Raw genomic sequence first — 25,521 nt, forward strand, 5'->3', positions numbered from 1 at the left:
TGGCTTATTTTTGGAAATTGTTTTTCATTAAATTTTTTTGAAAGACAACTCTATCTCATAGTAAGCTAAATAAGGGAAGTTATGAGATTGTTTTTCAAGTTCAACTCATTTAAAGTTGCTACCAAACATTAAAAAATGAGATAGTTTTATAGAAAATGATTTTTAGAAAATAACTCATTTTCTAAAAAATATCATTACTGAAATAAACGAGCGTTAATAGAGAATAAGAATAAACTCCAAAGTTCTGCCAATTATTTAAACTGAACTTTTGCTATACGGCTAACTGCTATGTCTGAGTGGCTATTGTTCTTTGTGGAGAACACGAATAAACTCCCAAGTTCTGGGGATCTATCATTTACAAATGTGGTATTGCTGTCAATCCATTCATGTAGGTTGTTTCCAACTTTCCATGCTGACAATATGCAGGGTTTTTTTTGGACGGATGATGATAATTAGCGCTTCTTGCAGGTTTTTCTTTCCCAGTTTTCCAATTTCACTTTTCCATTTCACATTTGGTTGCCATCACTCATCACGTAAAAATGATAAAAGGACTTTTATAAAAAATGTAAACTAAGAATATTCAATTATAAAAAGTATCTCAGTGATCAAAGATACAATCCAACAACAAGCATCTAGTTATTAATTAATATTCAGTAAGGAAATATACTAATTGGGCATGAAACAATAAATCACAATGCACGAACCATTCTTTTATGTTTAAGGAAATAAAAGCAATTGACCTCAGCCCATCAAGCATGAAAGAACAAATCAATGACTCACCTTGCCCCATCGATTCAGTTATTGACCTCTGCCAATCAAGCATTAAACCTCTTTGGTTTCATGTTGCATGGCCATCTTCAAGCCTAGCACAATGTTTTTCCCAATCCTTTCCAACATCCCAAACAAAAACCTAGTTCCCAGTCAATACCCAACCCACATATAACCACACCAAAATCCCATACAGCATTTCCTTTATGTTCTCACGTAAATTAAGGCACAAGAAAGACCCAGTGATGCTCTTGTTGACCTTTGAGACCTTCTGATTGCCTTGGTTACAACTTAAAAAGACAAACCCAAATAATGAGCGTGGAAATCCACGCCTTGGTCCGAATTGTTTGTTTGTTCACACTGATTGTTTAATCCTAGTAAATTAGCCAAGTAGTTACTTAGGTTAATTATGAAATCTAGATTAAATAGGAAAATATCATATCATACAAAGCGAAAATGTAAAGAATACAATGATATGATCACCTAGAAAAACCAATGAAATGAACCATTTCAAGGTAAAGATTTGGGAGGATTTGATCTAGCTATCCTCAAAATAAATAAATCCACTAATAGAGAATTGAAGATCTTACAAAAAATTTAACTTTAAATTTATTGCTACCCCCAATAGTAACTTACTGATACGATCACGTGTATCCCCTTTGAGGATGTTTGGATTTTACATCTTAACTTTTCAGAATTTGTATTTTACCTCCTAAATTTTATAGGTGTTTGGATATTACACTCTAAAAGTTTGAAAGTGTTAAAATTTTACACTCAAAAGTTTTAGAATTTGGGGATATAAAATACAAACACTTTCAAGTTTTAGGAAGATAAATCCAAATTCTGAAATATTAAGATGTAAAATCCAAATACCCTTAAACTTCAGAAGGTAAATTTCGAATTCTAAAATTTTAAGGTGTAAAATTTAACCATCCCAAACTTTAAGAGTACAATTTACAAAAAAGAAAAAAAGAAAATGATTATTTTGAAAGTTATCACCCGGTGACTCGTGGGTTTGGAAAGAATTTTGTCCTAATGCGTTAATGACTGACTTTATGATAGCTTAATGTGAAATTTCCTTATCAAACATTTTAGGTGGGTGATTTTTTATTTTCTTATCAAACATTTTAGGTGGGTGATTTTTCTTTAGATGGCAGAAACACACTATTTTAGAGGTACCTACAATCCTACATCCTTGTTGTCTATGAAAAGATGAGTAGATCGCGTCTCCGATTGAACTTCTCGTAGGTTATATTATTTATTTATGAGAAAAAAAAAAGTGTTTTACTGATTAGATTCAGCCATACATTCGATTATATATATAAAAAAAACATTAGACGTTTAGATTCAGTCATATATAGGTTCGTTGAACATAGACACCTTTATTTATCTCTAAATACGTATATTACTCTAATCAATCATGAAAATGAACCCTTTTAACATGCACTGATGGTCCACAGGACCACAGGCCAATCCCCATCACCCCTGGAGCTTAATTATAGTGCGGTCAGTGCATAGGCTTAAAATCAATAAATGAACAATGAAAGGCAAATGACTTTGACAACTTTGTTTCTCCGTAATAAATACAATTAGACATCTAAAATAAGTCACACATGCATCTCTCATTTTGGATTGTAAAATCCTCATAAGTTAGATTCATCAGGTGAGGACGAGCCATTGCTTTCGTGAAATTAACAAGTGTGCGGACACTCTTGTTACAGTGCGGTCAGTGCATAGGCTTAAAATCAATCAAAGAACCATGAAAGGCAAATGACTTTGAGAGCTTTGTTTCTCAGTAATAAATACAATTAGACATCTAAAATAAGCCACATATGGATGTCTTATTTTGAATTGCAGGACCCTCATCAGCCAGATTCTTCAAGTGAGGATAAGCCACTGCTTTCATGAAGTTAACAATTGTGTGGACGCTCTTGCGAGAGGCAAATGAACAATGAAAGGCAAATGACTTTGACAACTTTGTTTCTCCGTAATAAATACAATTAGACATCTAAAATAAATCACACATGCATCTCTCATTTTGGATTGTAAAACCCTCATAAGTTAGATTCATCAGGTGAGGACAAGCCATTGCTTTCGTGAAATTAACAAGTGTGCGGACACTCTTGTTACAGTGCGGTCAATGCATAGGCTTAAAATCAATCAAAGAACCATGAAAGGCAAATGACTTTGACAGCTTTGTTTCTCAGTAATAAATACAATTAGACATCTAAAATAAGTCACATATGGATGTCTTACTTTGGATTGTAGGACCCTCATCAGCTAGATTCTTCAAGTGAGGTTGAGTCACTGCTTTCATGAAGTTAACCATTGTGTGGACGCTCTTGCGAGAGGCAAATGAACAATGAAAGGCAAATGACTTTGACAACTTTGTTTCTCCGTAATAAATACAATTAGACATCTAAAATAAATCACACATGCATCTCTCATTTTGGATTGTAAAACCCTCATAAGTTAGATTCATCAGGTGAGGACGAGCCATTGCTTTTGTGAAATTAACAAGTGTGCAGACACTCTTGTTACAGTGCGGTCAATGCATAGGCTTAAAATCAATCAAAGAACCATGAAAGGCAAATGACTTTGACAGCTTTGTTTCTCAGGAATAAATACAATTAGACATCTAAAATAAGCCACATATGGATGTCTTACTTTGGATTGTAGGACCCTCATCAGCTAGATTCTTCAAGTGAGGATGAGTCACTGCTTTCATGAAGTTAACAATTGTGTGGACGCTCTTGCGAGAGGCAAATGAACAATGAAAGGCAAATGACTTTGACAACTTTGTTTCTCCGTAATAAATACAATTAGACATCTAAAATAAATCACACATGCATCTCTCATTTTGGATTGTATAACCCTCATAAGTTAGATTCATCAGGTGAGGACGAGCCATTGCTTTCGTGAAATTAACAAGTGTGCGGACACTCTTGTTACAGTGCGGTCAATGCATAGGCTTAAAATCAATCAAAGAACCATGAAAGGCAAATGACTTTGAGAGCTTTGTTTCTCAGTAATAAATACAATTAGACATCTAAAATAAGCCACATATGGATGTCTTATTTTGAATTGCAGGACCCTCATCAGCCAGATTCTTCAAGTGAGGATAAGCCACTGCTTTCATGAAGTTAACAATTGTGTGGACGCTCTTGCTAGAAAAGGCTCGGATCTGAATTATGATTTTATTATTTTCAATAGTCTGCTTGTGGACAGGAATATGTTGATGTATTATGACAGTCTTGGAGTATATTGTGAGAGGCTCTACCCTCAATTGTATGTTGCTCTCCTTTAGTTTTTAATGCAGTTCGTCTTCTACCAAAAAAAAAAAAAAGCCACACAGATGAAACTTCACCATGAAAGCCACTAGGGTCCAACAGGAGTATATAACAAGACTAGTTAGCTTTCATTATTAACAAATATATATGAGTTTCACTTAACTCAATGGATAAACACACATGTAAGTTTTAGTTGATTCAATTGACAAAATCTCTTGTTAACGAATGAAAGATTTAGAGTCGATACTATAGGTTGAAACTTAAAAATGAAACTATCTCTCAAAAATAAAATAAAATTTGATAAACACACATATGTTAAACTTTTATTTTATCTATAAAAAAAAATACAAGGCACTACCAATCAAGATATTCAAGATTATTTATTTCCTCGGATTTTAATTAGTTTAATTGTTTAAATATCTTACTGTGGGGAGTAAAAGGACCCAAGTGGGTAATGGGCCTATGGGCTGTAGCAAGAAGGGCCGACCTGCTCTTGGGTTAAGAGTTTGTTAGTACTGCGGGTTGGCCCATGCGCCGAGGATCCGAGGACTCATCCGAGGGTGACTCCCTCCTCGGATAGACACAGGAGAACTTGAGACCTCGTTATAAAAGTCAAGGCACAACTCCCTGAAGACTAATGGTTATAAGGGGGAACCCTTGAATGCCCTAGAGGCACCGATATTCAAGAAACACCAAAGGCAAAGGCTGTCACCTCCACATTAAAGACTCTGCACCTACCTCCCTGGCCGCATTAATGGGGAAGTGACCCCTGAACAGTGGAGGGGAAACTTCTGGTCACTATGAAAAGGCACTAAGAAAGGAAATATCTAGGGGGAAGGGGTTGGAGCAACACGTGGATAAAGTATCAGAAAGAGAGGTATTTAAGAGGAGGGACCTAGAACAGTAGAGGGATCTTCTTTTTGAATCTAAAAGAAAAGAAAAAGACATAAGAGAAGGAGAGCTCTCGGCCTACGTCCGAGGAAGTTTATTTGTAATATCTGTTTGTTGTTTATGAATATTTGCAGTTCTTAGCTTGTCATCAAACCCTCAATACTTCTAACCTGGGTTTCAAGCCCACACTCTACAAATTTATATTGTTTAAGGCTCATTGGGCCTGAGCCCGTAACTGTTCTTGGGTCCAGGTGCAATTGTGCACTTACACTTACCATTAGATAAGAAATTTAGGAGTAAATCCCTCTGAAATAAAATATATTTCTTGGTATTTGGATGGTACTAAATAATTAATAAAAAATCAATTCTACATGTCAAATCATGTCTTATGTCGTATATACAAAAATAAAATGTGTCATTAGCCAATAGGAAGCAGGCATATAAATTGAATTCAGTAGTATATTCAAAGTTTCCTCTATGGTAAATGTGGGGAGTAAAAAGATCTTGATAGGAATGTGGGCCGTTTGGTCTTGCTAAGGAAGGCCGACCTGCTCTTGAATTTAGGGCTTGCTAGTACTTCGGGTCGGCCCATACGCCGAGGATCCGAGGATCCAGCCGATGATGTTTTTCCCCTCGGACTGACACCAGAGAATCCAGGACTTCATGGTAAAGGTTAGGGAATGACACGGTCAAGACCAATGGTTAAAGAGGGTGAACCCTTGAATGTCCTAGAAGCACCGATGTTGGAAAAATGTCAAAGGTAAAGGCTGTTACCTCCACATTAAAGACCCTGCACCTACCACCCTGGCCGCATTAATGGGGAAGTGACACTTGAATAGTGGAAGGGAAACTTCTAGTTACTGTTCAAAGGCACTAAGAAAAGAAATATCTAGGCTAAGGGAGGAGTTGGGGCAACACGTGTATAAAGTATTAAAAAGAGGAGTATTTAAGGAGGGACCTAGAACAGAAACGGGACGGAACCTTTTGTAATCAAAAGAGAAAAAAGACAAAGAGAGAGATAATATAAGAACAACTCTCGGCTTACGTCCGAGGAGGCCTATTTACATTACTCCTTGTTACTTTCAGGTACTGGCAATTTTTAGTGTGTCATTTAATCCCCATACACTTCTAACCTAGGTTTAAAGCCCGCACTCTACAAATTCGTGTTGTTTAAGGCTCATTGGGCCTGAGCCCATAACTGTTTTTGGGTCCAGGTGCAATTGTGCACTTACAATTGGCGCCGTCTGTGGGAATCTAGTCTAGAAGAGGTAGGGATATTATGGCAGGCTTAGGCTCTCACCATGCAGAGTCACAAGGATCACAACCGGAAGATCACTTTGAACGTCTTGAACATCGTAGGGATCGTGAGGGAAGCGTCCATACAGAATACCCAGGCGCTAGCCATACTCATGGAGGAGGTAGCACTACTCACGATGAGGGTTCTAAATCCATGCAGAAGGAAATCAATCGTTTGAAGAGGAAGTTATGCCGTGCTAAACGTAAGATTTCCCCGTCCTCGTCTAGTTCTTCCTCAGAGAAAGATAGGGGGGTTGTCCACAGTTCGAGGTCACGTTCCCCCACCAGCGCAACATCCTCCGGTGAGGAGGACGATCAACCAACAAGCCGACGTAAGAAGTTTCGTTCTAGGGGCTTAGGCAACGATACCATGAGTAGGGCGTTGCACCAGCTCTCTAAATCTCCGTTTTCACGGAGGATTGAGAGGGGAAAGCTTCCCAGGAGGTTCACCCAGCCCACCTTTACCATCTATAATGGCCGGACTGATCCGGTGGAGCACGTGAGTCACTTCAACCAAAGGATGGCAGTGCACTCTCACAACGAGACTCTGATGTGTAAAGTCTTCCCCTCCAGCTTGGGACCTGTGGCTATGAGATGGTTTAACGGTCTCAAATCGGGGTCTGTAGGCTCGTTTGGGGAACTAACTAGGGCATTTGCTTCGCGGTTTATTACTTGTAGCAGAGTCCCTCGACCATTGGATTCGTTGCTATCCATGGTCATGAAGGAAGGGGAGACACTAAAAGCATACTCCGACAGATACTGGGAGATGTTTAATGAGATAGATGGCGACTTTGATGAGGTGGCCCTTAATACCTTTAAGGTGGGCCTCCCTACTGATCACGACCTGAGAAAGTCTTTGACGAAAAAGCCCGTCCGCAGCGTACGCCGTCTTATGGATCGTATTGATGAATATAAAAGGGTAAAGGAAGACCAGCAGCAGGGGAAAGGAAAGGAGAAGGTTATCCCGCAGGAGAGAAGGGATTTCAGGTCGGACAGATATCACAACAAGCCGAGGAGGGATTACTTCGGACAATCCGGCTCGGCGGCACCCCAGGCTGTAAATACTGTGTTCCGAGAACCAGTGCATCAGTTATTAGAAAAAGTTCGTAAAGAGCCCTTCTTCAGATGGCCCGGCAAGATGGCAGGGGACCCTGCGAGAAGAAATCAAAACCTTTTATGTCAGTACCATCAGGATGTGGGCCACACTACCGAGAACTGTCGGACCCTGTGGAACCATCTAGAGCAGCTCGTCGGTGAGGGAAAGTTAAAGCAGCACTTGTGTCAGCCCACCGGGCAGGTCAGTCAAGTTGGTTCAAACAACCAGAGGAATAGTTCATCTTGGCCAGCATTGGGAACAATTAATGTTATCTTCGCTGCACCTGGTAGGACCGGCTCAGGTCCCACTAGGGTTATGGCGGTTTCCCATCTGCAGGCCGAGGATGTGGGTAGCAGGCCGAAGAGATTAAAGGGTACTTTACCTGTCTTGGGTTTTTCCGAGGAGGATAAAGTAGGGACTATCCAGCCCCATGACGATGCTCTTGTGGTTACCCTCAGGATAGGGAATTATGATGTGAGAAGAGTGATGATAGATCAGGGCAGCGGTGCAGATATCATGTACCCTGATCTATTTAAATGGCTGAGGTTGGAGTTGGAAGATTTAACTCCTTACGACTCCCCACTTATAAGCTTCGAAGGAAGGGCCGTTGTGCCGAAGGGACAGATCCGTTTACCCGTTCAATCCGGCACAGAAACGGTTGAGGTAGATTTCATCGTGGTTGACACGTATTCTCCATATACAGCCATCCTCGCCAGGCCATGGTTGCACGCCTTGGGAGTTGTCTCCTCTACTTTACATGTTAAGGTGAAATTCCCCTAGGGGGAGCATGTTGAGGAAATCCTCAGCAACCAGGTAGTGGCTAGGCAATGCATATCGGCTGCGGTGCTTCGTCAGTCAGAAATTGAGTCATCAACCTTGCCCATCCAGGAGTCATAGCAATTAACAGCTCCGGAGGCACCTGGAGCGATGACAGAAGATGAGGCTGTTTGTGAGGAGTTAGAGAAGTTTGTAATAACAGATGATCCAGAGAGGTTATTCCAAGTTGGCATACGATTGCCACACCAAGAGAAGATGGAGTTGTTGAAATTTCTGAAGGATAATTTAGATGTCTTTGCGTGGGACCCCTATGAGGCTCCGGGCGTAGATCCAAACTTTATTTGTCATCATTTAAACGTCAATCCGGCCATTATTCCGAGGAGGCAGCCACCTCGGCGATCATCCCGAGAACATTCTGAGGCTGTGAAGGAAGAGGTTCTTAAACTCAAAAGGGCAGGGGCTATCAAAGAAGTTTTCTACCCTGAATGGTTGGCTCATACTGTTATTGTTAAGAAGAAGAACGGCAAGTGGAGAGTATGTGTGGACTTTACTGATTTGAACAAGGCCTGTCCTAAAGATTTGTTCCCAATGCCACGGATTGATCAACTGGTAGATGCTACTGTCGGACATCCTCGGATGAGTTTTTTGGATGCCTTCCAGGGTTACCACCAAATTCCCTTGGCGTTAGAAGATCAGGAGAAGACTGCTTTCATTACTCCAACAGGGAATTATCATTATAAGGTCATGCCATTTGGGTTAAAAAATGCTGGGGCTACTTACCAAAGAATGATGACCCGAATGTTTGAACAGCAACTGGGGAAAACCATAGAAGTATACGTGGATGACATGGTGGTGAAGAGTAAGACAGTACCTTCGCACATGACAGACTCGGCCAACACCTTCCAGATGTTAAGGAAATATAAGTTGCGCCTTAACGCCTCCAAGTGTTCTTTTGGTGTGGGGTCTGGAAAATTCTTGGGATATATGATTACTCATAGGGGGATAGAGGTAAACCCAGTGCAGGTTAAGGCTATTCAGAATTTGCAGCCGCCTCGGAACCCAAAAGAGATTCAAAAATTGACCGGAATGATTGCTGCGCTGAATAGATTTATTTCTCGGTCAGCTGACCGGTGCCGTCCTTTCTTTCAGTTGTTGAACAAGTGGAAAGGGTTTCAGTGGACCGAGGACTGCGAGGTAGCTTTCCAACAGCTTAAGCAATATCTTTCTCGGCCACCCATCTTATCTCGCCCTGAGGTGGACGAGGTTTTATTCGCTTTTGTGGCAGTGGCTAGTCATGCGGTGAGTTTAGTCCTTATAAGGAATGAAAATGGAGTGCAGAGACCGATTTACTACGTTAGTAAGTCCTTGAATGAGGCCGAGGTGCGCTATTTGCCCTTGGAAAAAGCGCTTCTGGCAGTAGTCCACGCCACGCGCAAACTTCCTCACTATTTCCAGTCTCATACTGTGGTTGTTTTGACCCAGTTGCCTCTCAAGGCTGTGTTGCGTAGTGCTGATTATTCTGGCAGGGTGGCAAAATGGGGAACCATTTTGGGAGCTTTTGATGTTAAATACAAGCCTCGCACCTCGGTGAAGGGTCAGGTCCTCGCTGATTTGATGGCAGAGTTTACTGAACCATTGTTAGAAGAAACTTCAAAGGAAGCACACATGGGTGAAAAATCAGTTGGTGTGATCACAGCCGTATCGCCCTCGGCTTGGAAAGTTTATGTGGATGGGGCTGCTAATCATAAAGGGTCTGGTGTTGGACTTGTTCTAATGTCCCCTAAAGGAATTGTCTTTGAAAAATCTTTGAGATTGGCCTTCTCAGCTACTAATAATGAGGCCGAGTATGAAGCAGTCTTGGTAGGCATGAAAATGGTACATAAGATGGGTGGCAAGGAAATCCATGTGTTCTCGGACTCTCTGTTAGTGGTCGGCCAAGTCATGGGGACCATGGAGGCTAGAGACCCCAGGATGCAGGACTATATGGCCCAGGTTAAACGTCAGCAAGCTGAATTCGACTCCTTTGCCTTAGCTCACGTCTCTAGGAGTGGAAACACTCATGCAGATTCTTTGGCTACATTGGCCACATCCTCGGCTCAAGGTCTACCAAGGGTTATTCTCGTTGAGGATCTGGTAGAACCTTCTCTTGTAACTGCTAATGCACCTCGCATCCATCTAATAAGGCCTGGTCCTAGCTGGATGAATTCGATCATATCTTTTCTTAAAAATGACATCCTTCCTGAAGACAAGGTCGAAGCAGAAAAGGTACGTCGAAAGGCGCCGCGTTTCTGGTTGTCCGAGGACCAGAAGTTATACAAACGATCCTTTTCAGGACCGTATTTGTTGTGTGTACACCCTGAATCAACAGAATCATTACTGGAGGAATTGCATGAAGGAATTTGTGGGAGTCACACTGGGGGAAGGTCCTTAGCCCATAGAGCCCTGACTCAGGGTTATTGGTGGCCCAATATGCAGAGGGAGGCTCAGGACTATGCCAGAAAATGTGATCAATGTCAGAGGTTCGCCCCTAATATCCACCAACCTGGAGGGGTTCTTAACCCTCTCTCCAGCCCTTGGCCTTTCGCACAATGGGGCCTGGACATTGTAAGGCCATTTCCGAGAGCTGCTGGCAACAAAAGATGGCTGCTCGTAGGGACAGACTACTTCACTAAATGGGTTGAAGCTGAGCCCTTAGCCAATATCCGAGATGTTGATTCCAAGAAATTTATATGGAAAAATATTGTTACTAGATTTGGTATACCGCATACACTTGTCTCAGACAATGGCGTTCAATTCGACAGCAACGCCTTTAGGCAGTACTGTGGTGACATGGGCATCACAAATAGATACTCTACCCCAGCTTATCCTCGAGGAAATGGGCAGGCCGAGGCCGTTAACAAGGTCATAGTCAACGGGCTCAAGAAGAGGTTGGATGATGCGAAAGGCAAATGGGTAGAAGAGCTCCCTCATGTCCTGTGGACATATCGGACCACACCGCGCAGGTCCACTGGAGAAACACCATTCTCTATGACTTATGGAGCCGAGGCGGTGATACCACTAGAATTTGGTTTTCCTACTCTAAAGACAAGTTCTTTTAGCCCAGAGAATAACCAGGGACTTCTAGAGAAAGATCTTGATTTACTTGAGGAACGGCGTGAGGCAGCTATGGTCCAATTGGCTTATTATCAGCAGAAGCTAAAACGAGGATATGATGCCCACGTGAAGCTAAGGCCACTTGCACCTGGTGATCTTGTATTAAGGAAAGTTGTAGGCACTTCTAAGAACCCATCATGGGGTAAGCTAGGACCTAACTGGGAAGGCCCCTATCGCATTGTTTCAATAGCAGGCATAGGGTCGTATAGGCTAGCTGACCTAGACGAACGAATTGTACCACGTCCATGGAATGTAAATAATCTTAGAAGGTATTATTATTAATCAAATGAGCTTTTGTCAATTAATATTTCAAAGTTATGGCTAGCTCTCATATTTGAAGTTACAATTTTTAAGAATCAAACAGAAACTTGGTTAAGTGCAGTCCTCGGATCACAAACCTTGTGGAAATTGATGTCTTATCATTTGTTAAACAGAACCTTAGTTATGCCGGGTCTTCGGACCTCCTACTTTGGGAAAATTAACATTTGAAGTTACAATTTTTAAGAATCAAACAGAAACTTGGTTAAGTGCAGTCCTCGGATCACAAACCTTGTGGAAATTGATGTCTTATCATTTGTTAAACAGAACCTTAGTTATGCCGGGTCCTCGGACCTCCTACTTTGGGAAAATTAACATTTGAAGTTACTGTTCTTAAGAATCAAACAGAAACTTGGTTAAGTGCAGTCCTCGGATCACAAACCTTGTGGAAATTGATGTCTTATCATTTGTTAAACAGAACCTTAGTTATGCCGGGTCCTCGGACCTCCTACTTTGGGAAAATTAACATTTGAAGTTACTGTTCTTAAGAATCAAACAGAAACTTGGTTAAGTGCAGTCCTCGGATCACAAACCTTGTGGAAATTGATGTCTTATCATTTGTTAAATAGAACCTTAGTTATGCCGGGTCCTCGGACCTCCTACTTTGGGAAAATTAACATTTGAAGTTACTGTTCTAAAGAATCAAACAGAAACTTGGTTAAGTGCAGTCCTCGGACCACAAACCTTGTGGAAATTGATGTCTTATCATTTGTTAAACAGAACCTTAGTTATGCCGGGTCCTCGGACCTCCTACTTTGGGAAAATTAACATTTACAGTTACAATTTTTAAGAATTAAACGAAAGATTGCTTGAGATTTGTCTTCGGACTACGACTTTGATTAAAGTTAACTTCTGATTGTGTCTGGATGTTAATACGCTACTGTTTATTAACTCGGATATTAAGTTTTATGTCTTAAGTGTTGAGTAAATTTGTGTAAGGAATGGTCCTCGGATCTTACATCTTACTAGATACTGTGATATGCATTACAAAGGTTTAATCATTATATGAGGTCCTTTCTTCTTTTTAATTGAGGCATTATTTAAATGTATTAACCATGTCACCTTGTATTAAATCTTTAATGATATACGCATGATTATGTGGAAGTTATGATTGTGCAATCCTTGGAGTTAGATTTTTATACTCTGAGAAACTTTTGATGTGACTTAATGGGAAACTTTTGTAATAAGTACAAAAAGAATAAAGTAAAAACAGATACAATCCAAGTGAAAGGTAAACGAAATCGTTCTTCATTAATCAGTTGAGTATGCATTACATATATAATTCAAAAAATGGAAAAAGAGAAGCCCTAAGCTAAGTCCTAAGCTGTTGGAGGAGGATCTTGCTGAAAGGTACTAGTGCCCTCGGTCTTTCTCAACTCCAGCTCAAAAGGAGTCATAACCTGCTTTCCTTTATCCGCTGTCTTTGTTGGAAGGACGTTGGGTTCCCTTTGCGGCTCAAGTCCTTCTCTGCATCCACTCCTCCTTCCTTCTCTTTATTGGAACCGAAGGTTCTAGGATCGAGGGAATTTCTTTGTGGGACCACTGGAGGTAGAGCAGGAAGAGTTGTCTCAGGGGTAGGAGTAGCAGCAGGAGCCTCTTCAATCTCCTGTATTTCTAGGGGAAGCCAAACGTTCTCGGACTTCCTCAAATCCGAAGATTGGGGAACTCCTGCTACGTTTAAAGCTTCCCCCCATACTTTTTGACAGTATTCGTGGCATAAAGCCGCGAACTCCTCTGTCAGCTGCTCCTCGGTGGTTGCTACCCCTTCATCGAAACTTGCCTGCTTGGCAGCTTGAAGAGAGAGTTGGAAGGAGCTGGCTTCTTCCTTCATCAGCGCCAGTTGCTTCTTCAGATCCGAGCACTCCCTTTGAGCTTGGGAGAGCTCTTCATCTCTTTCACGAAGGAGCTTGCGCTGTCCTTCTATCTGGGTCTTCATAGTCTTCAAGTTTGACTCGACCCCATTTTTCTCTCTCCTCAGATCTGCTACCTCCGAGGTCAGTTTCTCGTTCTCGGCAAGGGCTGTACCCAAGGACTTCTCAGTCTCCACCCTGATTTCGAGCTCAGCTCTGGCTATTTTTCGAGTGTCTTCAATACACTTTTCAGCTACAAAGACCTCCTGAATAGCCTGTAACAAAGTATGATGGAGTTAGGAATAACAAAAACAAACTTACTTATAAATATTGTTAAAAGGAGAAACACTTACCAGCGCTAAGTCTCTTTTTAGGAAGAGGAATAGTTGTGGCTGGCCCATTTTTTCCAAGGTCTCCATGTCCTTGGGCAGCAGGAGAGGGCGTTCCAGGACCTCGGCCAGGTGGTGGGCATGGCCTTGTTGAACCGCCCTTATACTGGACTGGCAGGAGATGGGAGCGCCGTCCAGCCTTAGATCTAGGGACCAGGTGGTCGGTGCTCGGCGCACTTCAGCCTCGTCCCTGATTTCCCCGATTTCAACCGAGCGGGCTCTACCCTTGCCCTTGTCCAGCTTCTGCTGCTGGGCCGGTGGGAGTTGTTGGCGTGGTTTCTTGGGGTCTTTATTAGTCGTCCCCTCAATATCCCCCTTTCTCTTCTTCTTGGGATCCTCGGCTGGCAGCTTTGGCTCAGCTGGAGGAGGAGGAGGTGGTAAGGATGGGGGAACTTGAGACGTCCCCCTCTTTTTCTCTGCAACCTTAGCAGCCCTATTGGTGAGGAGACCCTCCATTCTTCCCATGTCTTCTTCAAGTTCGTCCTCGGGAAGGGCAACCACAAACCCTGCAATTCCAGAGGCCTCGGTGGCTTCTTCCTCCTCGTCGGAAAGTACCACAAACTGGTTCCCGTGAGGTCTCTCGGTGTCTTCGAGATGGAATTGGTCTATTTCGTCGTCAAGTGTATGTGAAGAAGACACCTGCTCTTCTGGAACGACAGTTGCTTGTGAGTGCACGGCGAGGGGGACTGCTGCTATCGGCCGGTTGTACAAAATGGTGTTAGGAGCGTCCGGGAGGTCACGGTCGTCCAAAAAGTGGGGCCGAGCTACGTTTATCCTCTTTCGTCTTCGGTCGCCCGCAATTATGGCGTCCTCTATCTCCTGGAAGTCTTTGGAAAGGGGGGTGTACCCTAGAATGAGGTGAGCAGCTCGGAGTTGTAGGTCTTCACTAACGAACACCTCGGAGCGAAGTACCCGGTTTAGATCTGCGATGTTACAGTGACTTAGACGAGGACGCACGTGTTGCTTATCTGCAAAAAAGACATCGAAACAAACAAACTTGGTCAGATTTCTATAGAAGTTTAACAAATTTAAGCAAGTGCGAATACGCATTTCTATGTGTGTGTTAAGAGAAGTTGAGTTGTGGGGAGATTAATCCTACGGCGTCGCACCTGGATCCCCCCACTCAACTGGGCAGTGGAAGCCGTCGTGCCAGTTCCCGGACACGATCAAGTAGTCGTCCTTCATGCCTTTGTTTGATTTGGGCAGACAGGAGATTAGTCTAACGGTGCTGGACCGAGATTTAATATAATAACCTACCTTAGAAAGTTTATGGGACTCATATAGGAACACGATATTGTGCCATGTGAGGTTTAAACCCATCTGCTCGTTTAGAGCATCTACACTACCTAGAACTCTAAAAACGTTTGGGAGGCATTGATCGGGACACAACCGATGGTTGTGGAGGTACTCCCTAGTTACAGGTTTCATTGGTAGGGTCATCCCACCCTCTATAAAGGCTATCATAGGAATGATAACCTCTCCCTCTTTCCTAGAACCGGCCACGGCTGTTGCCGGGCAGTATTTTAACCCTACGTCGCTGGGAATATGGTATTTGGCTCTAAAACCTTCCATCCCAGCGGCGGTATCAACTAGACACTTGAATTTTCCCATTGCAGAGGGACGATAGACTAAACTCTAAAAGGGAGAGTGTTTGTAGTGATAGCCGAGGACAAATATCGAGGAGAAAAGGTTAAGAATAGGAGTAAGAACTTACAAGGTTGAAGGTGTGCAAATCTCCACGGATTTCTGCAAAGTAAGGTATGATGGCTGATGTCTTGATGGGATTACCCCCTGAGGAATTAAATGAAGGCGCAGGTTCCCGAAGCGTCACGACGTGCGAAAAGGCGGCCTCGAAATTATGTTTGTCCCGCCTAAAATTTCGTGGAGTAACGAGGACCGTTGGATGCCCATCTCACCGTTGAACATGGGAGACCAAAAAGTAACTTACAGTAATAAATGCGCGCGTTTTTGAAAATAAAACGGCCAAGTGGCATCTTCTGGGACGCGAAACGATTTCCACACGTGCCATCACTTATAAAGTGGTAGGAGTGGATCCTCGTTAGATCAAAACCCTATTTTTCTCCTCGGATGTCGAAAATTAGAGTTTTGAGGGGCTATTGTGGGGAGTAAAAAGATCTTGATAGGAATGTGGGCCGTTTGGTCTTGCTAAGGAAGGCCGACTTGCTCTTGAGTTTAGGGCTTGCTAGTACTTCGGGTCGGCCCATACGCCGAGGATCCGAGGATCCAGCCGAGGATGTTTTTCCCCTCGGACTGACACCAGAGAACCCAGGACTTCATGGTAAAGGTTAGGGAATGACACGGTTAAGACCAATGGTTAAAGGGGGTGAACCCTTGAATGTCCTAGAAGCACCGATGTTGGAAAAATGTCAAAGGTAAAGGCTGTTACCTCCACATTAAAGACCCTGCACCTACCACCCTGGCCGCATTAATGGGGAAGTGACACTTGAATAGTGGAAGGGAAACTTCTAGTTACTGTTCAAAGGCACTAAGAAAAGAAATATCTAGGCTAAGGGAGGAGTTGGGGCAACACGTGTATAAAGTATTAAAAAGAGGAGTATTTAAGGAGGGACCTGGAACAGAAACGGGACGGAACTTTTTGTAATCTAAAAGAGAAAAAAGACAAAGAGAGAGATATAATATAAGAACAACTCTCGGCTTACGTCCGAGGAGGCCTATTTGCATTACTCCTTGTTACTTTCGAGTACTGGCAATTTTTAGTGTGTCATTTAATCCCCATACACTTCTAACCTAGGTTTAAAGCACACTCTACAAATTCGTGTTGTTTAAAAATTTCATTAGGCTGGCCCATGCTTGTTTTTGGGTCCTGTGCGGTTGTGCACTTACAGTAAACCAAAACTTAATTTTTCTCTGACAACTTAAGCTTTATATATCAGTTGTTCACCCAACCCAAAAAAGAAAAAAAAGAAATTATATATTAGTTTTTTTTTTTTTTCACTCAAGAAACACATTGGTTATTGAGAAAAAATTTATATATGTGCAGTTTTATTATATAATTTAGAAAATATATATATATATATATATATTTTCTAGATATTAAGTTAGTTTTCCTTACATCCATACAAAAAAAATTATTTTACTAAACAAAAGTTGTCCCAATGAAGATAAGGAAAGAGCGCAGGCAAACACAAAAGCAGTGTGGAGAGGAAATTCCTTCTCGTGTCGGCATCATTGCTTTATCATCTAATATTCAATCTTGTTTTTATGTACATTGATTGTGATAGTTTCCCTACAAGTCTTAGTCGTAACTTGTAAGATTATCTCATTATCCTTTGGAATTCAATAAGAGAGACACATGACAAAGTTCATCAATAATTTCATAGTACAAAAAACTTTTTATTTCCTTCCTGTGTTTGAGTTCTTAGCCAAAAGTAAAGTAGGTTTGCTTTGGAAAAAAAAACTTACACCATGCCCTGATTAATTAAAGAAACTAAGAAAGGGTTAATTATATCGGTTTGAACAAACTTTTAGTTTGGATGGAAATTAACTAAGGGTACGGTCTAAAGAGACCCATGGCAAATGAACAAATTTTGTATTTCATAGACAAATTTATTCTTCAAGATCCTTATTTTATAGATTACAATTACCTCATTGCAATTTCATTTATCGCAATTTAGTCTTAAAATTTTCAATTGCGAAATTTTATCCTTAAAATTTTTGGATTTAAAATAAAATTGCTCAGGGGTCGCATGCCTCACATGTGCAAAACCAATTATTGATCCATTTTTTGTGAGGTTTGGCTTATCTCTAATACTTTTTTAATTGAAATTTTCTTTTATTTTAATGAAAAATTGCTACATCATCCACTAACTAAATAAAAAGTGGAGATTAAAACCTATTACTACTTTTTCTCAAAAAAAAAAAAACTCACTACCACTTACTATTGTATATTTAAAACAAAAGGACATGTTTGGTTAAAAAAGTTTTGAAGATAAGCCAAATTGACATTTTTAGAAGAAAAAAAAACAATTAATAGGGGGGCCAAGTGACATAAACTTAAAGTTGACCCTGATTAATACTTATATTAAATGTAAACTCGACTAATGAATCAATGTGAGGATAAAATAAAATACTTATCTTTAAAATAAAAGAAATGATATTTTATGAAAATATATCTTGCTTAATTTTGAACCAATTCAAACAATATTATGATTTATGAAAGAAAAAAGAGGTGAATATATACAATTTATTAATAAAATTTGGGTCATATTTGATTTTAATCCTTGAAATTTGAAAAATACTGGCTGTAGTCTAAAATAGTGTAAAAGTACAAAGTTAATATTTTCATAACCTTACTGCCGTGACAGAGTTCGTGTAATTTTATTGAATTTAGATAATTCTAATTCATAAGGAAAAGGACATGTGAGGATAAGCTTGATATGTTTATAATTTTTAGAGGATTAAAAGGGAAATTTTTCAAATTTCAAGGGTTAAAATAGAATATGACCAAAATTAAAGGAAAAGAAAGAGGGCGTTTGGATGCAGCTTAAAGTTGTTGCGTCCATGTTTTGCTGTTTTTTTTTTTTGGCTGCTGCGGGGACAAGCGCGCAGTGCGCGTACTGTGCGTGCACTATGCGCGTACTGTGCGCGCATTGTGCATGTACTTTTTTAGCAATTTTTTATTAAAAGTGGGTCCCGCAACACTATTTACACATTTAAAAATTATTTTGCTACAGTGTTTTCAGTTTTCAGTTTTCAGCAATAAGTTCTATCCAAACGGACCCAAAGTATATTTGTGTTAAAAGAAAAAAGTAGATTTTACTTTTGACAATAAGTTTAAGGTTGTTTTTACTTTGGTCTATCAAATTTAATTCCATTTTCAAAATATTCCTTCCGTACATATTTGTGATTGATTTAAGCACTAATAAAATGATGCATTTTTCCTCTCTCTTAACAATTAGATCAGTCACAAACATAAATTAAATAACAAATTATAACACCAAAATTGAAAGCAATCCAGACTTTTTTATGTTTGATTTGAAGGGGAAAAAAAGAAAGAGAAAAAGGAAATAACTAGGGAGTAAGGAAAGTATATCAAGTGTTTGGTTGGAATGAACAGTGACAAAAGAAAGGGAAAGGGGGGGGGGGATTTATTTTCCTCTAGTGCCCATTACCTCCCAATTTATAAGAAAAATGAGAGAGAAGAAATAATTTTATGGGTGGTGCTAATTAATAGGAGACATCATTTGATAATAAATATTAGTTACATTTTCTATTAGTAGGCTATTTTCTTCTCAAAAAAAAAAAAAATCTTTTCCATATTGTAAACCAAACCACTTTTGCTTTATTTTGGCTAAGAAAAAAAGAGACTAATTTTTTAAAATTATTTTATGTAACAAATTGTGATGGACTACCTATTAAGATCTAGGTCTACAAACCCTTTTTCCACTCTTTTATGTGTGTTTGTTTCTGAAAAAAAAAGGTTTTACATTCACAATATTTTTACAACAAATTATAGATGGTTAATTATTATTGGTTTACATTTGAATCTACTACTAAGATTAATTTTTTGTCTCAACAATAATAACCAGTAATAAGTTATCACTTAAAACTTTTTGTAGAAAATATTATAAAAATGTTATGGACATAACATTTCTCGTTACATTAGCTGCATTTACCACTCATTTTTGAGTAATTTTAAGATCATAAATTAATCTACAATTTTTTTATCACAATTTTAATATATCAAACTATGAGTAATTAACTATCATTTATTTATTCAGTAAAAAAAAAAATCATCACTTATCTGTCAACTCATTATTATTTTTTTTTATTAATCACATCTTACCGCGTCACAATAATAGGAAAAGGGTGTAAAAAAATTTGTGATGCTATTTTTCACAGGTGATAGTCCAATAATTATTGAAAGAAAAAAAATTGATCGTATTAAGGCCAATGCGTAGAAAAAGTCATAGTACCTAAGAAAAAGTCGTAGAAAAAGATAGTTGTTGACCATTGACCAAGTTGATGCACTTTACAGGGAAAGGAAATGGATCCATTGGTCAATGGTCAACAACTATCTTTTATCTTATTCACATTTTGATAGGAATCAACCTTTGTTTATTCCTCCATTTCTTGATCACCCACTCAAGCAATAAGTTAATATAAGCTTGTTTAGCTTTTGGGTCAGACATTTCATTTTTAATAAATTTCGTATGCATTTGGATTAACTTTTTGCTAAAAATTAGCAAAATAATAATTGTATTTAGATAAGTGAGACTTTAAAAGATTGTAAATAAGCTGATAAACATATAAGTTAAAGGGCCAATTCAAATTTACCTGAAAATAAAGTCATCATGTACATGATCACAAGCGAAGTAACTAACAAATTGGAGTTTCAAGTTTTAACTATCATTCAATTCTAGAATCTAGACATAGTTCAATACGTGACATAATTTAGATGATTCATAAATAAAAAATCAAGTCCATACTAAATTGCATGCAGTAATTTTAATTTGATATCACAGAATAGGATTAAATGCATGAAAAGGATATAGAAAATTACTGTCACAAACAGAAAAAGGTGTGCAAGTTTGTCAGTTTGAACATGGATTTGAGTTCCATGGGGTGCATCATGCATGTAAAAAGAACCAGCTTATAAAAAGAGAAAATACACATCATGCGTCCCTTCAACTGAATCTTGGGCTGGCCTAAAATAATACACAACAATTAAAAAACTGTGAATTATTGAATCTAAAGCGTGCTTTCTGACCTCTGGGAGCCACTTCTACAGTTATCTACCCCTTATAATCATTATTTTGCTATAACATGCGCATCTTGGGGTCCTTGGATTCATGATTAAGGAAACTGCTTCAGTTATCCTTGGACTATAAAAGTAAAGTGAAAAATAAAAATAGAACAAATAATATAAGTTGCAACGGGAATCTGCATATCAGTTGCATCAAAGGAGATTCATGATGCTGAAGAAAGCCATGAAAATGTGATATTCTTCCAAGGAAATAATGTTTCTAATGAAGCTCTGGGTCTTGGCTCTCTTTACTCTAAGCAAGGAAGCAAAGGACTAAACCAAGATGCTGCCATTCTTTACCAGGTTTTGTTACATGGTTCTCTCAAATTGTATCTATGGTCCCTAGTTTTACAGCTTGTGCTTAAATTAGAATTTAAGTTGGTCTACATTCTCACGAGAAAAGTCAACTTCTCAATTTCGTTTCTCATGTTTCTTCATAGGCAATTCAAAATCATTTATATTGTGGCAATTAAATCATTGTATGATATGTTTCTTCATTTAAAATTTTAAAGCTATCCAAAGGTATACCATAAAAGTTCATGCAAAAGTTTCCTAGATAAAAATTGGACCATACACCACTGGTGAAATCCAATTTACCATGGTATACAATCTTAGATTTTTAGCTAAAAATCAATGGCTTTTAAAACTACTATAATTTCAACTAACTTGTAGTACTGTACTATTAGTTTTGAAACATAAATTCTTTTTTCTTTAATAAGGGCTATGGAGTGGAAGATGGAGCTTTCTGTGGAGTTTTTGATGGGCATGGGAAGAATAGGGATGGCAATTTAGATCCGGCCCGCGGATATCCGGCCCGGCCCGACCCTAATGGGCCGGATTTTACCCGGCCCGATAAAGAATAGGGTCGGGTATGGGTTTTTTTAAAAAAACCCGAAGCGGGTTCGGGTCGGGTCCGGGTTTTATAAAAAAAATCCGAAACCCGACCCGAAACCCGCCCCGGATAAAAACCCGGTTATGGAGGATAAGACATTTTGTAAGAATTTCTTAGTCTTTTTCATTTGTTAGTTGGAGGATAAGACATTTTGTAATTTCCTAGACTTGTGGGATTTATTTTGTAACTTTTTAAGTGATTTGTTGATTTAAAATCTTAGTTGTGATTTATTGATTTATGATTAACTTATAATTTGGTTTGATTTGGTTGCCCTATAATGTGGCCTAAATGCCAAATTTTGGCATTTGGGCCATGTTAAATGGCTTGAATAGGCTTGAATCTAGGGAAAAAATTTAATGGGCTTCAAAAAAAAATTGTTAGGCTAGATTTGGGCCCAAGAAGATAAACGGGGCCCGTGGGGCCCGGCGGGGCGGGTATGGGCCCCGGGAAAAAAACCCGATTAATAATCGGGCCGGGTCCGGGTTCCGGGTCTTGGCCCGCGGGTCGGGTCCGGGTATGCAAAAACCCGGCCCGAACCCGACCCGTTGCCATTCCTAGGGAAGAATGGTCACATAGTTAGCAAGATAGTGTGTAACCGCCTGCCTTCGCTCTTACTAAGCCAAAGGAATGCTCTTGCAAAGACTTATACGGTAGCAAATGATAGCACTTTCCAGAACCATGTTGAGAGAATAGATGGTGAATTAAGACCAAGCAAGAATTTTCACATATGGAAAGAGGCTTGTATCAGTGCCTTCAAGTTGATGGACAAGGAGGTACAACTACAAAAGAAGTTGGACAGCTCTTGTAGTGGAACAACTGCTGTTGTAGTCATAAGACAGGTAAAAAAGGCCAAGTAGTGATGAACGAATTACTTCTTATGAATTTTTCAATTTGTTTCTTAATTTTTGCTTTCTTTCTAAAATTGGAAAAGTAAACAGGATGAAGATCTTATTATAGCTAATCTAGGTGACTCCAGAGCTGTCTTGGGGATAATCACCAACGATGGAGTTACTGCCATCCAGTTAACCACTGACTTAAAGCCAGGCTTACCTTGTAAGACCTCATTTACTTCCCAACATTATATGCATTGAAAAATTGTAGGGCTGGGGGTATATACTACATAGTATTTTGCTATGGTACTTGTCACACCAAGGAGTTGATCCATACAAGTAATTAGATACAAATTTTCACAATCTTTACGCAACTGCTGATGTGATAAGTTATGATTGGAACAATATCACTTTTACATTGGCTTGTTATTGACACTACCATTATTTTCACCAATTGTAACATGTCAACTACACAGTTGTGAATTTTTTTCCTTGTTATTTCACTCACCTTACCATTGAGGACCTACTAATTTTAGATAACTTTTCAGTGACTAATCAATTTTCATTTCTGACATAGGTGAATCAGAAAGAATAAGGAACTGCAATGGCCGGGTGGCTGCATTAAGGCAAGAACCACATGTCCAACGAGTGTGGCTGCCCCACGATGACTCTCCAGGCCTAGCCATGTCACGAGCTATCGGAGACTTCATACTCAAAAACCATGGCATAATTGCCATATCCAATATCTACTATCACTGTGTAACTTCCAATGACCAATTCATCATTCTTGCAACTGATGGGGTAAGTGCAAATTGAATGAAATTTTAATTTGTACATGTTCAAGTGTCAGATACTTTTTCATTCTCCTTCTCATTGTATTGCTAATTAGTATAATGCGTTTTATTTTCATCGTTTGTGCCTGAAAATTTAGTTCTGGGATGTGCTCAATAACAATCAAGTTGCATCAATTGTGTGGGCAGCAGATAGGGAACAGGCAGCAGCAAGAACCGTGGTGGAGGCGGCTACTGCCACATGGAAAAAGAGATACCCTTGTGCAAAAGTAGATGACTGCACTGCGACTTGCCTCTTTTTACAAAAGAAGCAACATTTTTATTGTGCCAGTGGAGACTTGAGCTAGCAGCATTTCTTCCTCTATTTGAATGTGTGGCCGTTCCTGCCTTGTTTTGGCCTTGGAACAGTTCTTTTTTATTATTTGGAAACCAAAAATCAGAGCAATTACTGGGAAAAAAACTAGTTGATTGGCAAAGGAATACACAACAATTGCTTTCAACTATATAACTATTTACTAGTGCATCTGTTTACTTGTTGAGTAGCACGATAATTAATTGTATCAAGAAGCTCAGTGGGGGAAAAAATAAATGAAAATATTCAGATTTGAGATTCCCTTTCAATCCTAATCCAACAAGCTTATCATTTGACATTTAACAAGATGAAAAAAAGAGTGCATGTTAGTCAAGAGTATCTGAATATATCACAAAAACGGTGACTAGAAGGAAATGAACTACATTCTTCACTTGGAAACTCCAACGTATGGCGAGAGAAAACGCTCTCTCCCTTTCTAGTGAGGAAAAAAATGAACTCATCCGTAGTAACAAGAAAGTTAAAGATAAACATTACGATACAACTGAGCAGGCCTCCGTTGAGCCACTGGCTGCTTCTGACGCTATCCACCCACGTTTGTCCTTTAAGGATAAACTTATAGGCGAGATACCAGGAGCTTTTGCACAAGCTTTCGATCTGAGGGATAGAGAGGAGACCGAAATGACACCAAGTTCCAATGAAACGGACATGGAAAGCGATGCGATAAGGGAACTGAGGGAAGGTCTTGTTACTGCAAAAATTTCCCAGAGCTTAAAACAACGCATCCGAGCACCGTGGTCCAAGGCTCTGATTGTTAAGGTGTATGGGAGAACAGTGGGCTATAACTTTCTCCATGCCAAAATCCTTGCTTTATGGAAGCCGGTAGGAAGAATAGATTGCATTGATCTTGGCAAGGACTTCTTTCTCATCCGCTTCTTAGTTAAGGAAGACCATGATGTTGTATTGAAGAATGGGCCGTGGTTCATAGGAGAAAACTTCCTGTCCATAAGACCTTGGGTGCCAAATTTTAAACCAGCTACGACGATGGTGTCTTCAGTAGCCGTTTGGGTCCACCTTAATGAACTTCCAATCAAGTATAACGACACAGAAGCCCTTCTTATCATCAGCCAAGCCATTGGGAATGTTCTTAGAATAGACACTCACACAGCAACTGAGACAAGGGGTAGATATGCAAGATTATGTATTCAGGTGGACATTGAGAAACCGCTTGCAAATGCGGTGTTGGTTGATAATTTTGAACAACCAGTAACTTATGAAGTTCTCAACAGGTTTTGCTTCACTTGTGGTCGCATCGGTCACCGAAGGGAGGAGTGTTTCTACACGGTCAAGAAGCCAGCGTCGGAAAATCCATCCACACTAGAAGATCGAGATAGTCCAAACAGGGAAGACAATTGTGCCAAGGAACCCAGGCCATGCGTTAATCATGATGTGGACCCAAAGGACGACACGTATGGTCCTTGGATGGTGGTGAGTCGCAAAAAAAACCAGTAGTAGAAAGGACAAATGGTACATTCCCAGTCCCAGTCCCACTAATTCCATGCATGCTAAATGGCATGAAGGCACTGAGAAGCGTACTACCACGGAAGGAGCGGCCAAGCTGACACCTGGCTCGGGTAGTCAAAAAATTACTGAAGGGAAAAGGAAAGCTCATGATGGGCTGGTGTATGTTGGAGAATCATCCAAAGAATGCTCGGGCCTTAGAGGAGAAAGGGGAAGTGTTGAGAGCCCAAACAAATTGGGCCTATTTCAGGAAGGAACAAATAAAAGTAATGAAGGCCCATTATCCATCAGGGGTAAAAAAGTCTTGGCAAGACTTAGGGCAGCCCCAGCAAACTCTAGAAGCGCCGATTCTAGAGAAGGTAACAAAGGCAGGCAGCTTCCTAAGACCATTTGGTCTCCCACGAAAGAACACCTACCACTAAACAATAATGGAGAATTTCTTTTTCTCAGCAAGTCACGAAATGAAATGGGTAATATGCTTGAAGGAAAAGGTTGTGGAAATCCAAACGATGGTGATCAAGTACAAGCTAAAGGAAGCATGGAGATGGAGTTCGCCGCTAAC

The 25,521-nt window shown here is 40.0% G+C and overlaps 1 protein-coding gene and 1 pseudogene across 1 annotated transcript; both read left to right on the forward strand.

The window, feature by feature from the left end:
- The first annotated feature begins 288 nt into the window (after positions 1-288).
- On the forward strand, positions 289-23,701 carry LOC142621362 (putative protein phosphatase 2C 72; annotated as a pseudogene).
- A 187-nt stretch (positions 23,702-23,888) lies between these two features.
- LOC142621440 (uncharacterized) lies at positions 23,889-24,950 on the forward strand. The gene has a single exon (XM_075794703.1). The coding sequence runs from the start codon at positions 23,889-23,891 to the stop codon at positions 24,948-24,950; it is 1,062 nt and encodes a 353-aa protein (XP_075650818.1).
- Positions 24,951-25,521: the final 571 nt, after the last annotated feature.

The sequence above is a fragment of the Castanea sativa genome, chromosome 1 (assembly GCF_040712315.1).
Source record: "Castanea sativa cultivar Marrone di Chiusa Pesio chromosome 1, ASM4071231v1".
Taxonomy (NCBI): domain Eukaryota; kingdom Viridiplantae; phylum Streptophyta; class Magnoliopsida; order Fagales; family Fagaceae; genus Castanea; species Castanea sativa.

Excerpts from the sequence above, each read along its gene's own strand:
- LOC142621440 (XM_075794703.1), top strand. The coding sequence starts at position 23,889 with ATGGCGAGAGAAAACGCTCTCTCCCTTTCTAGTGAGGAAAAAAATGAA.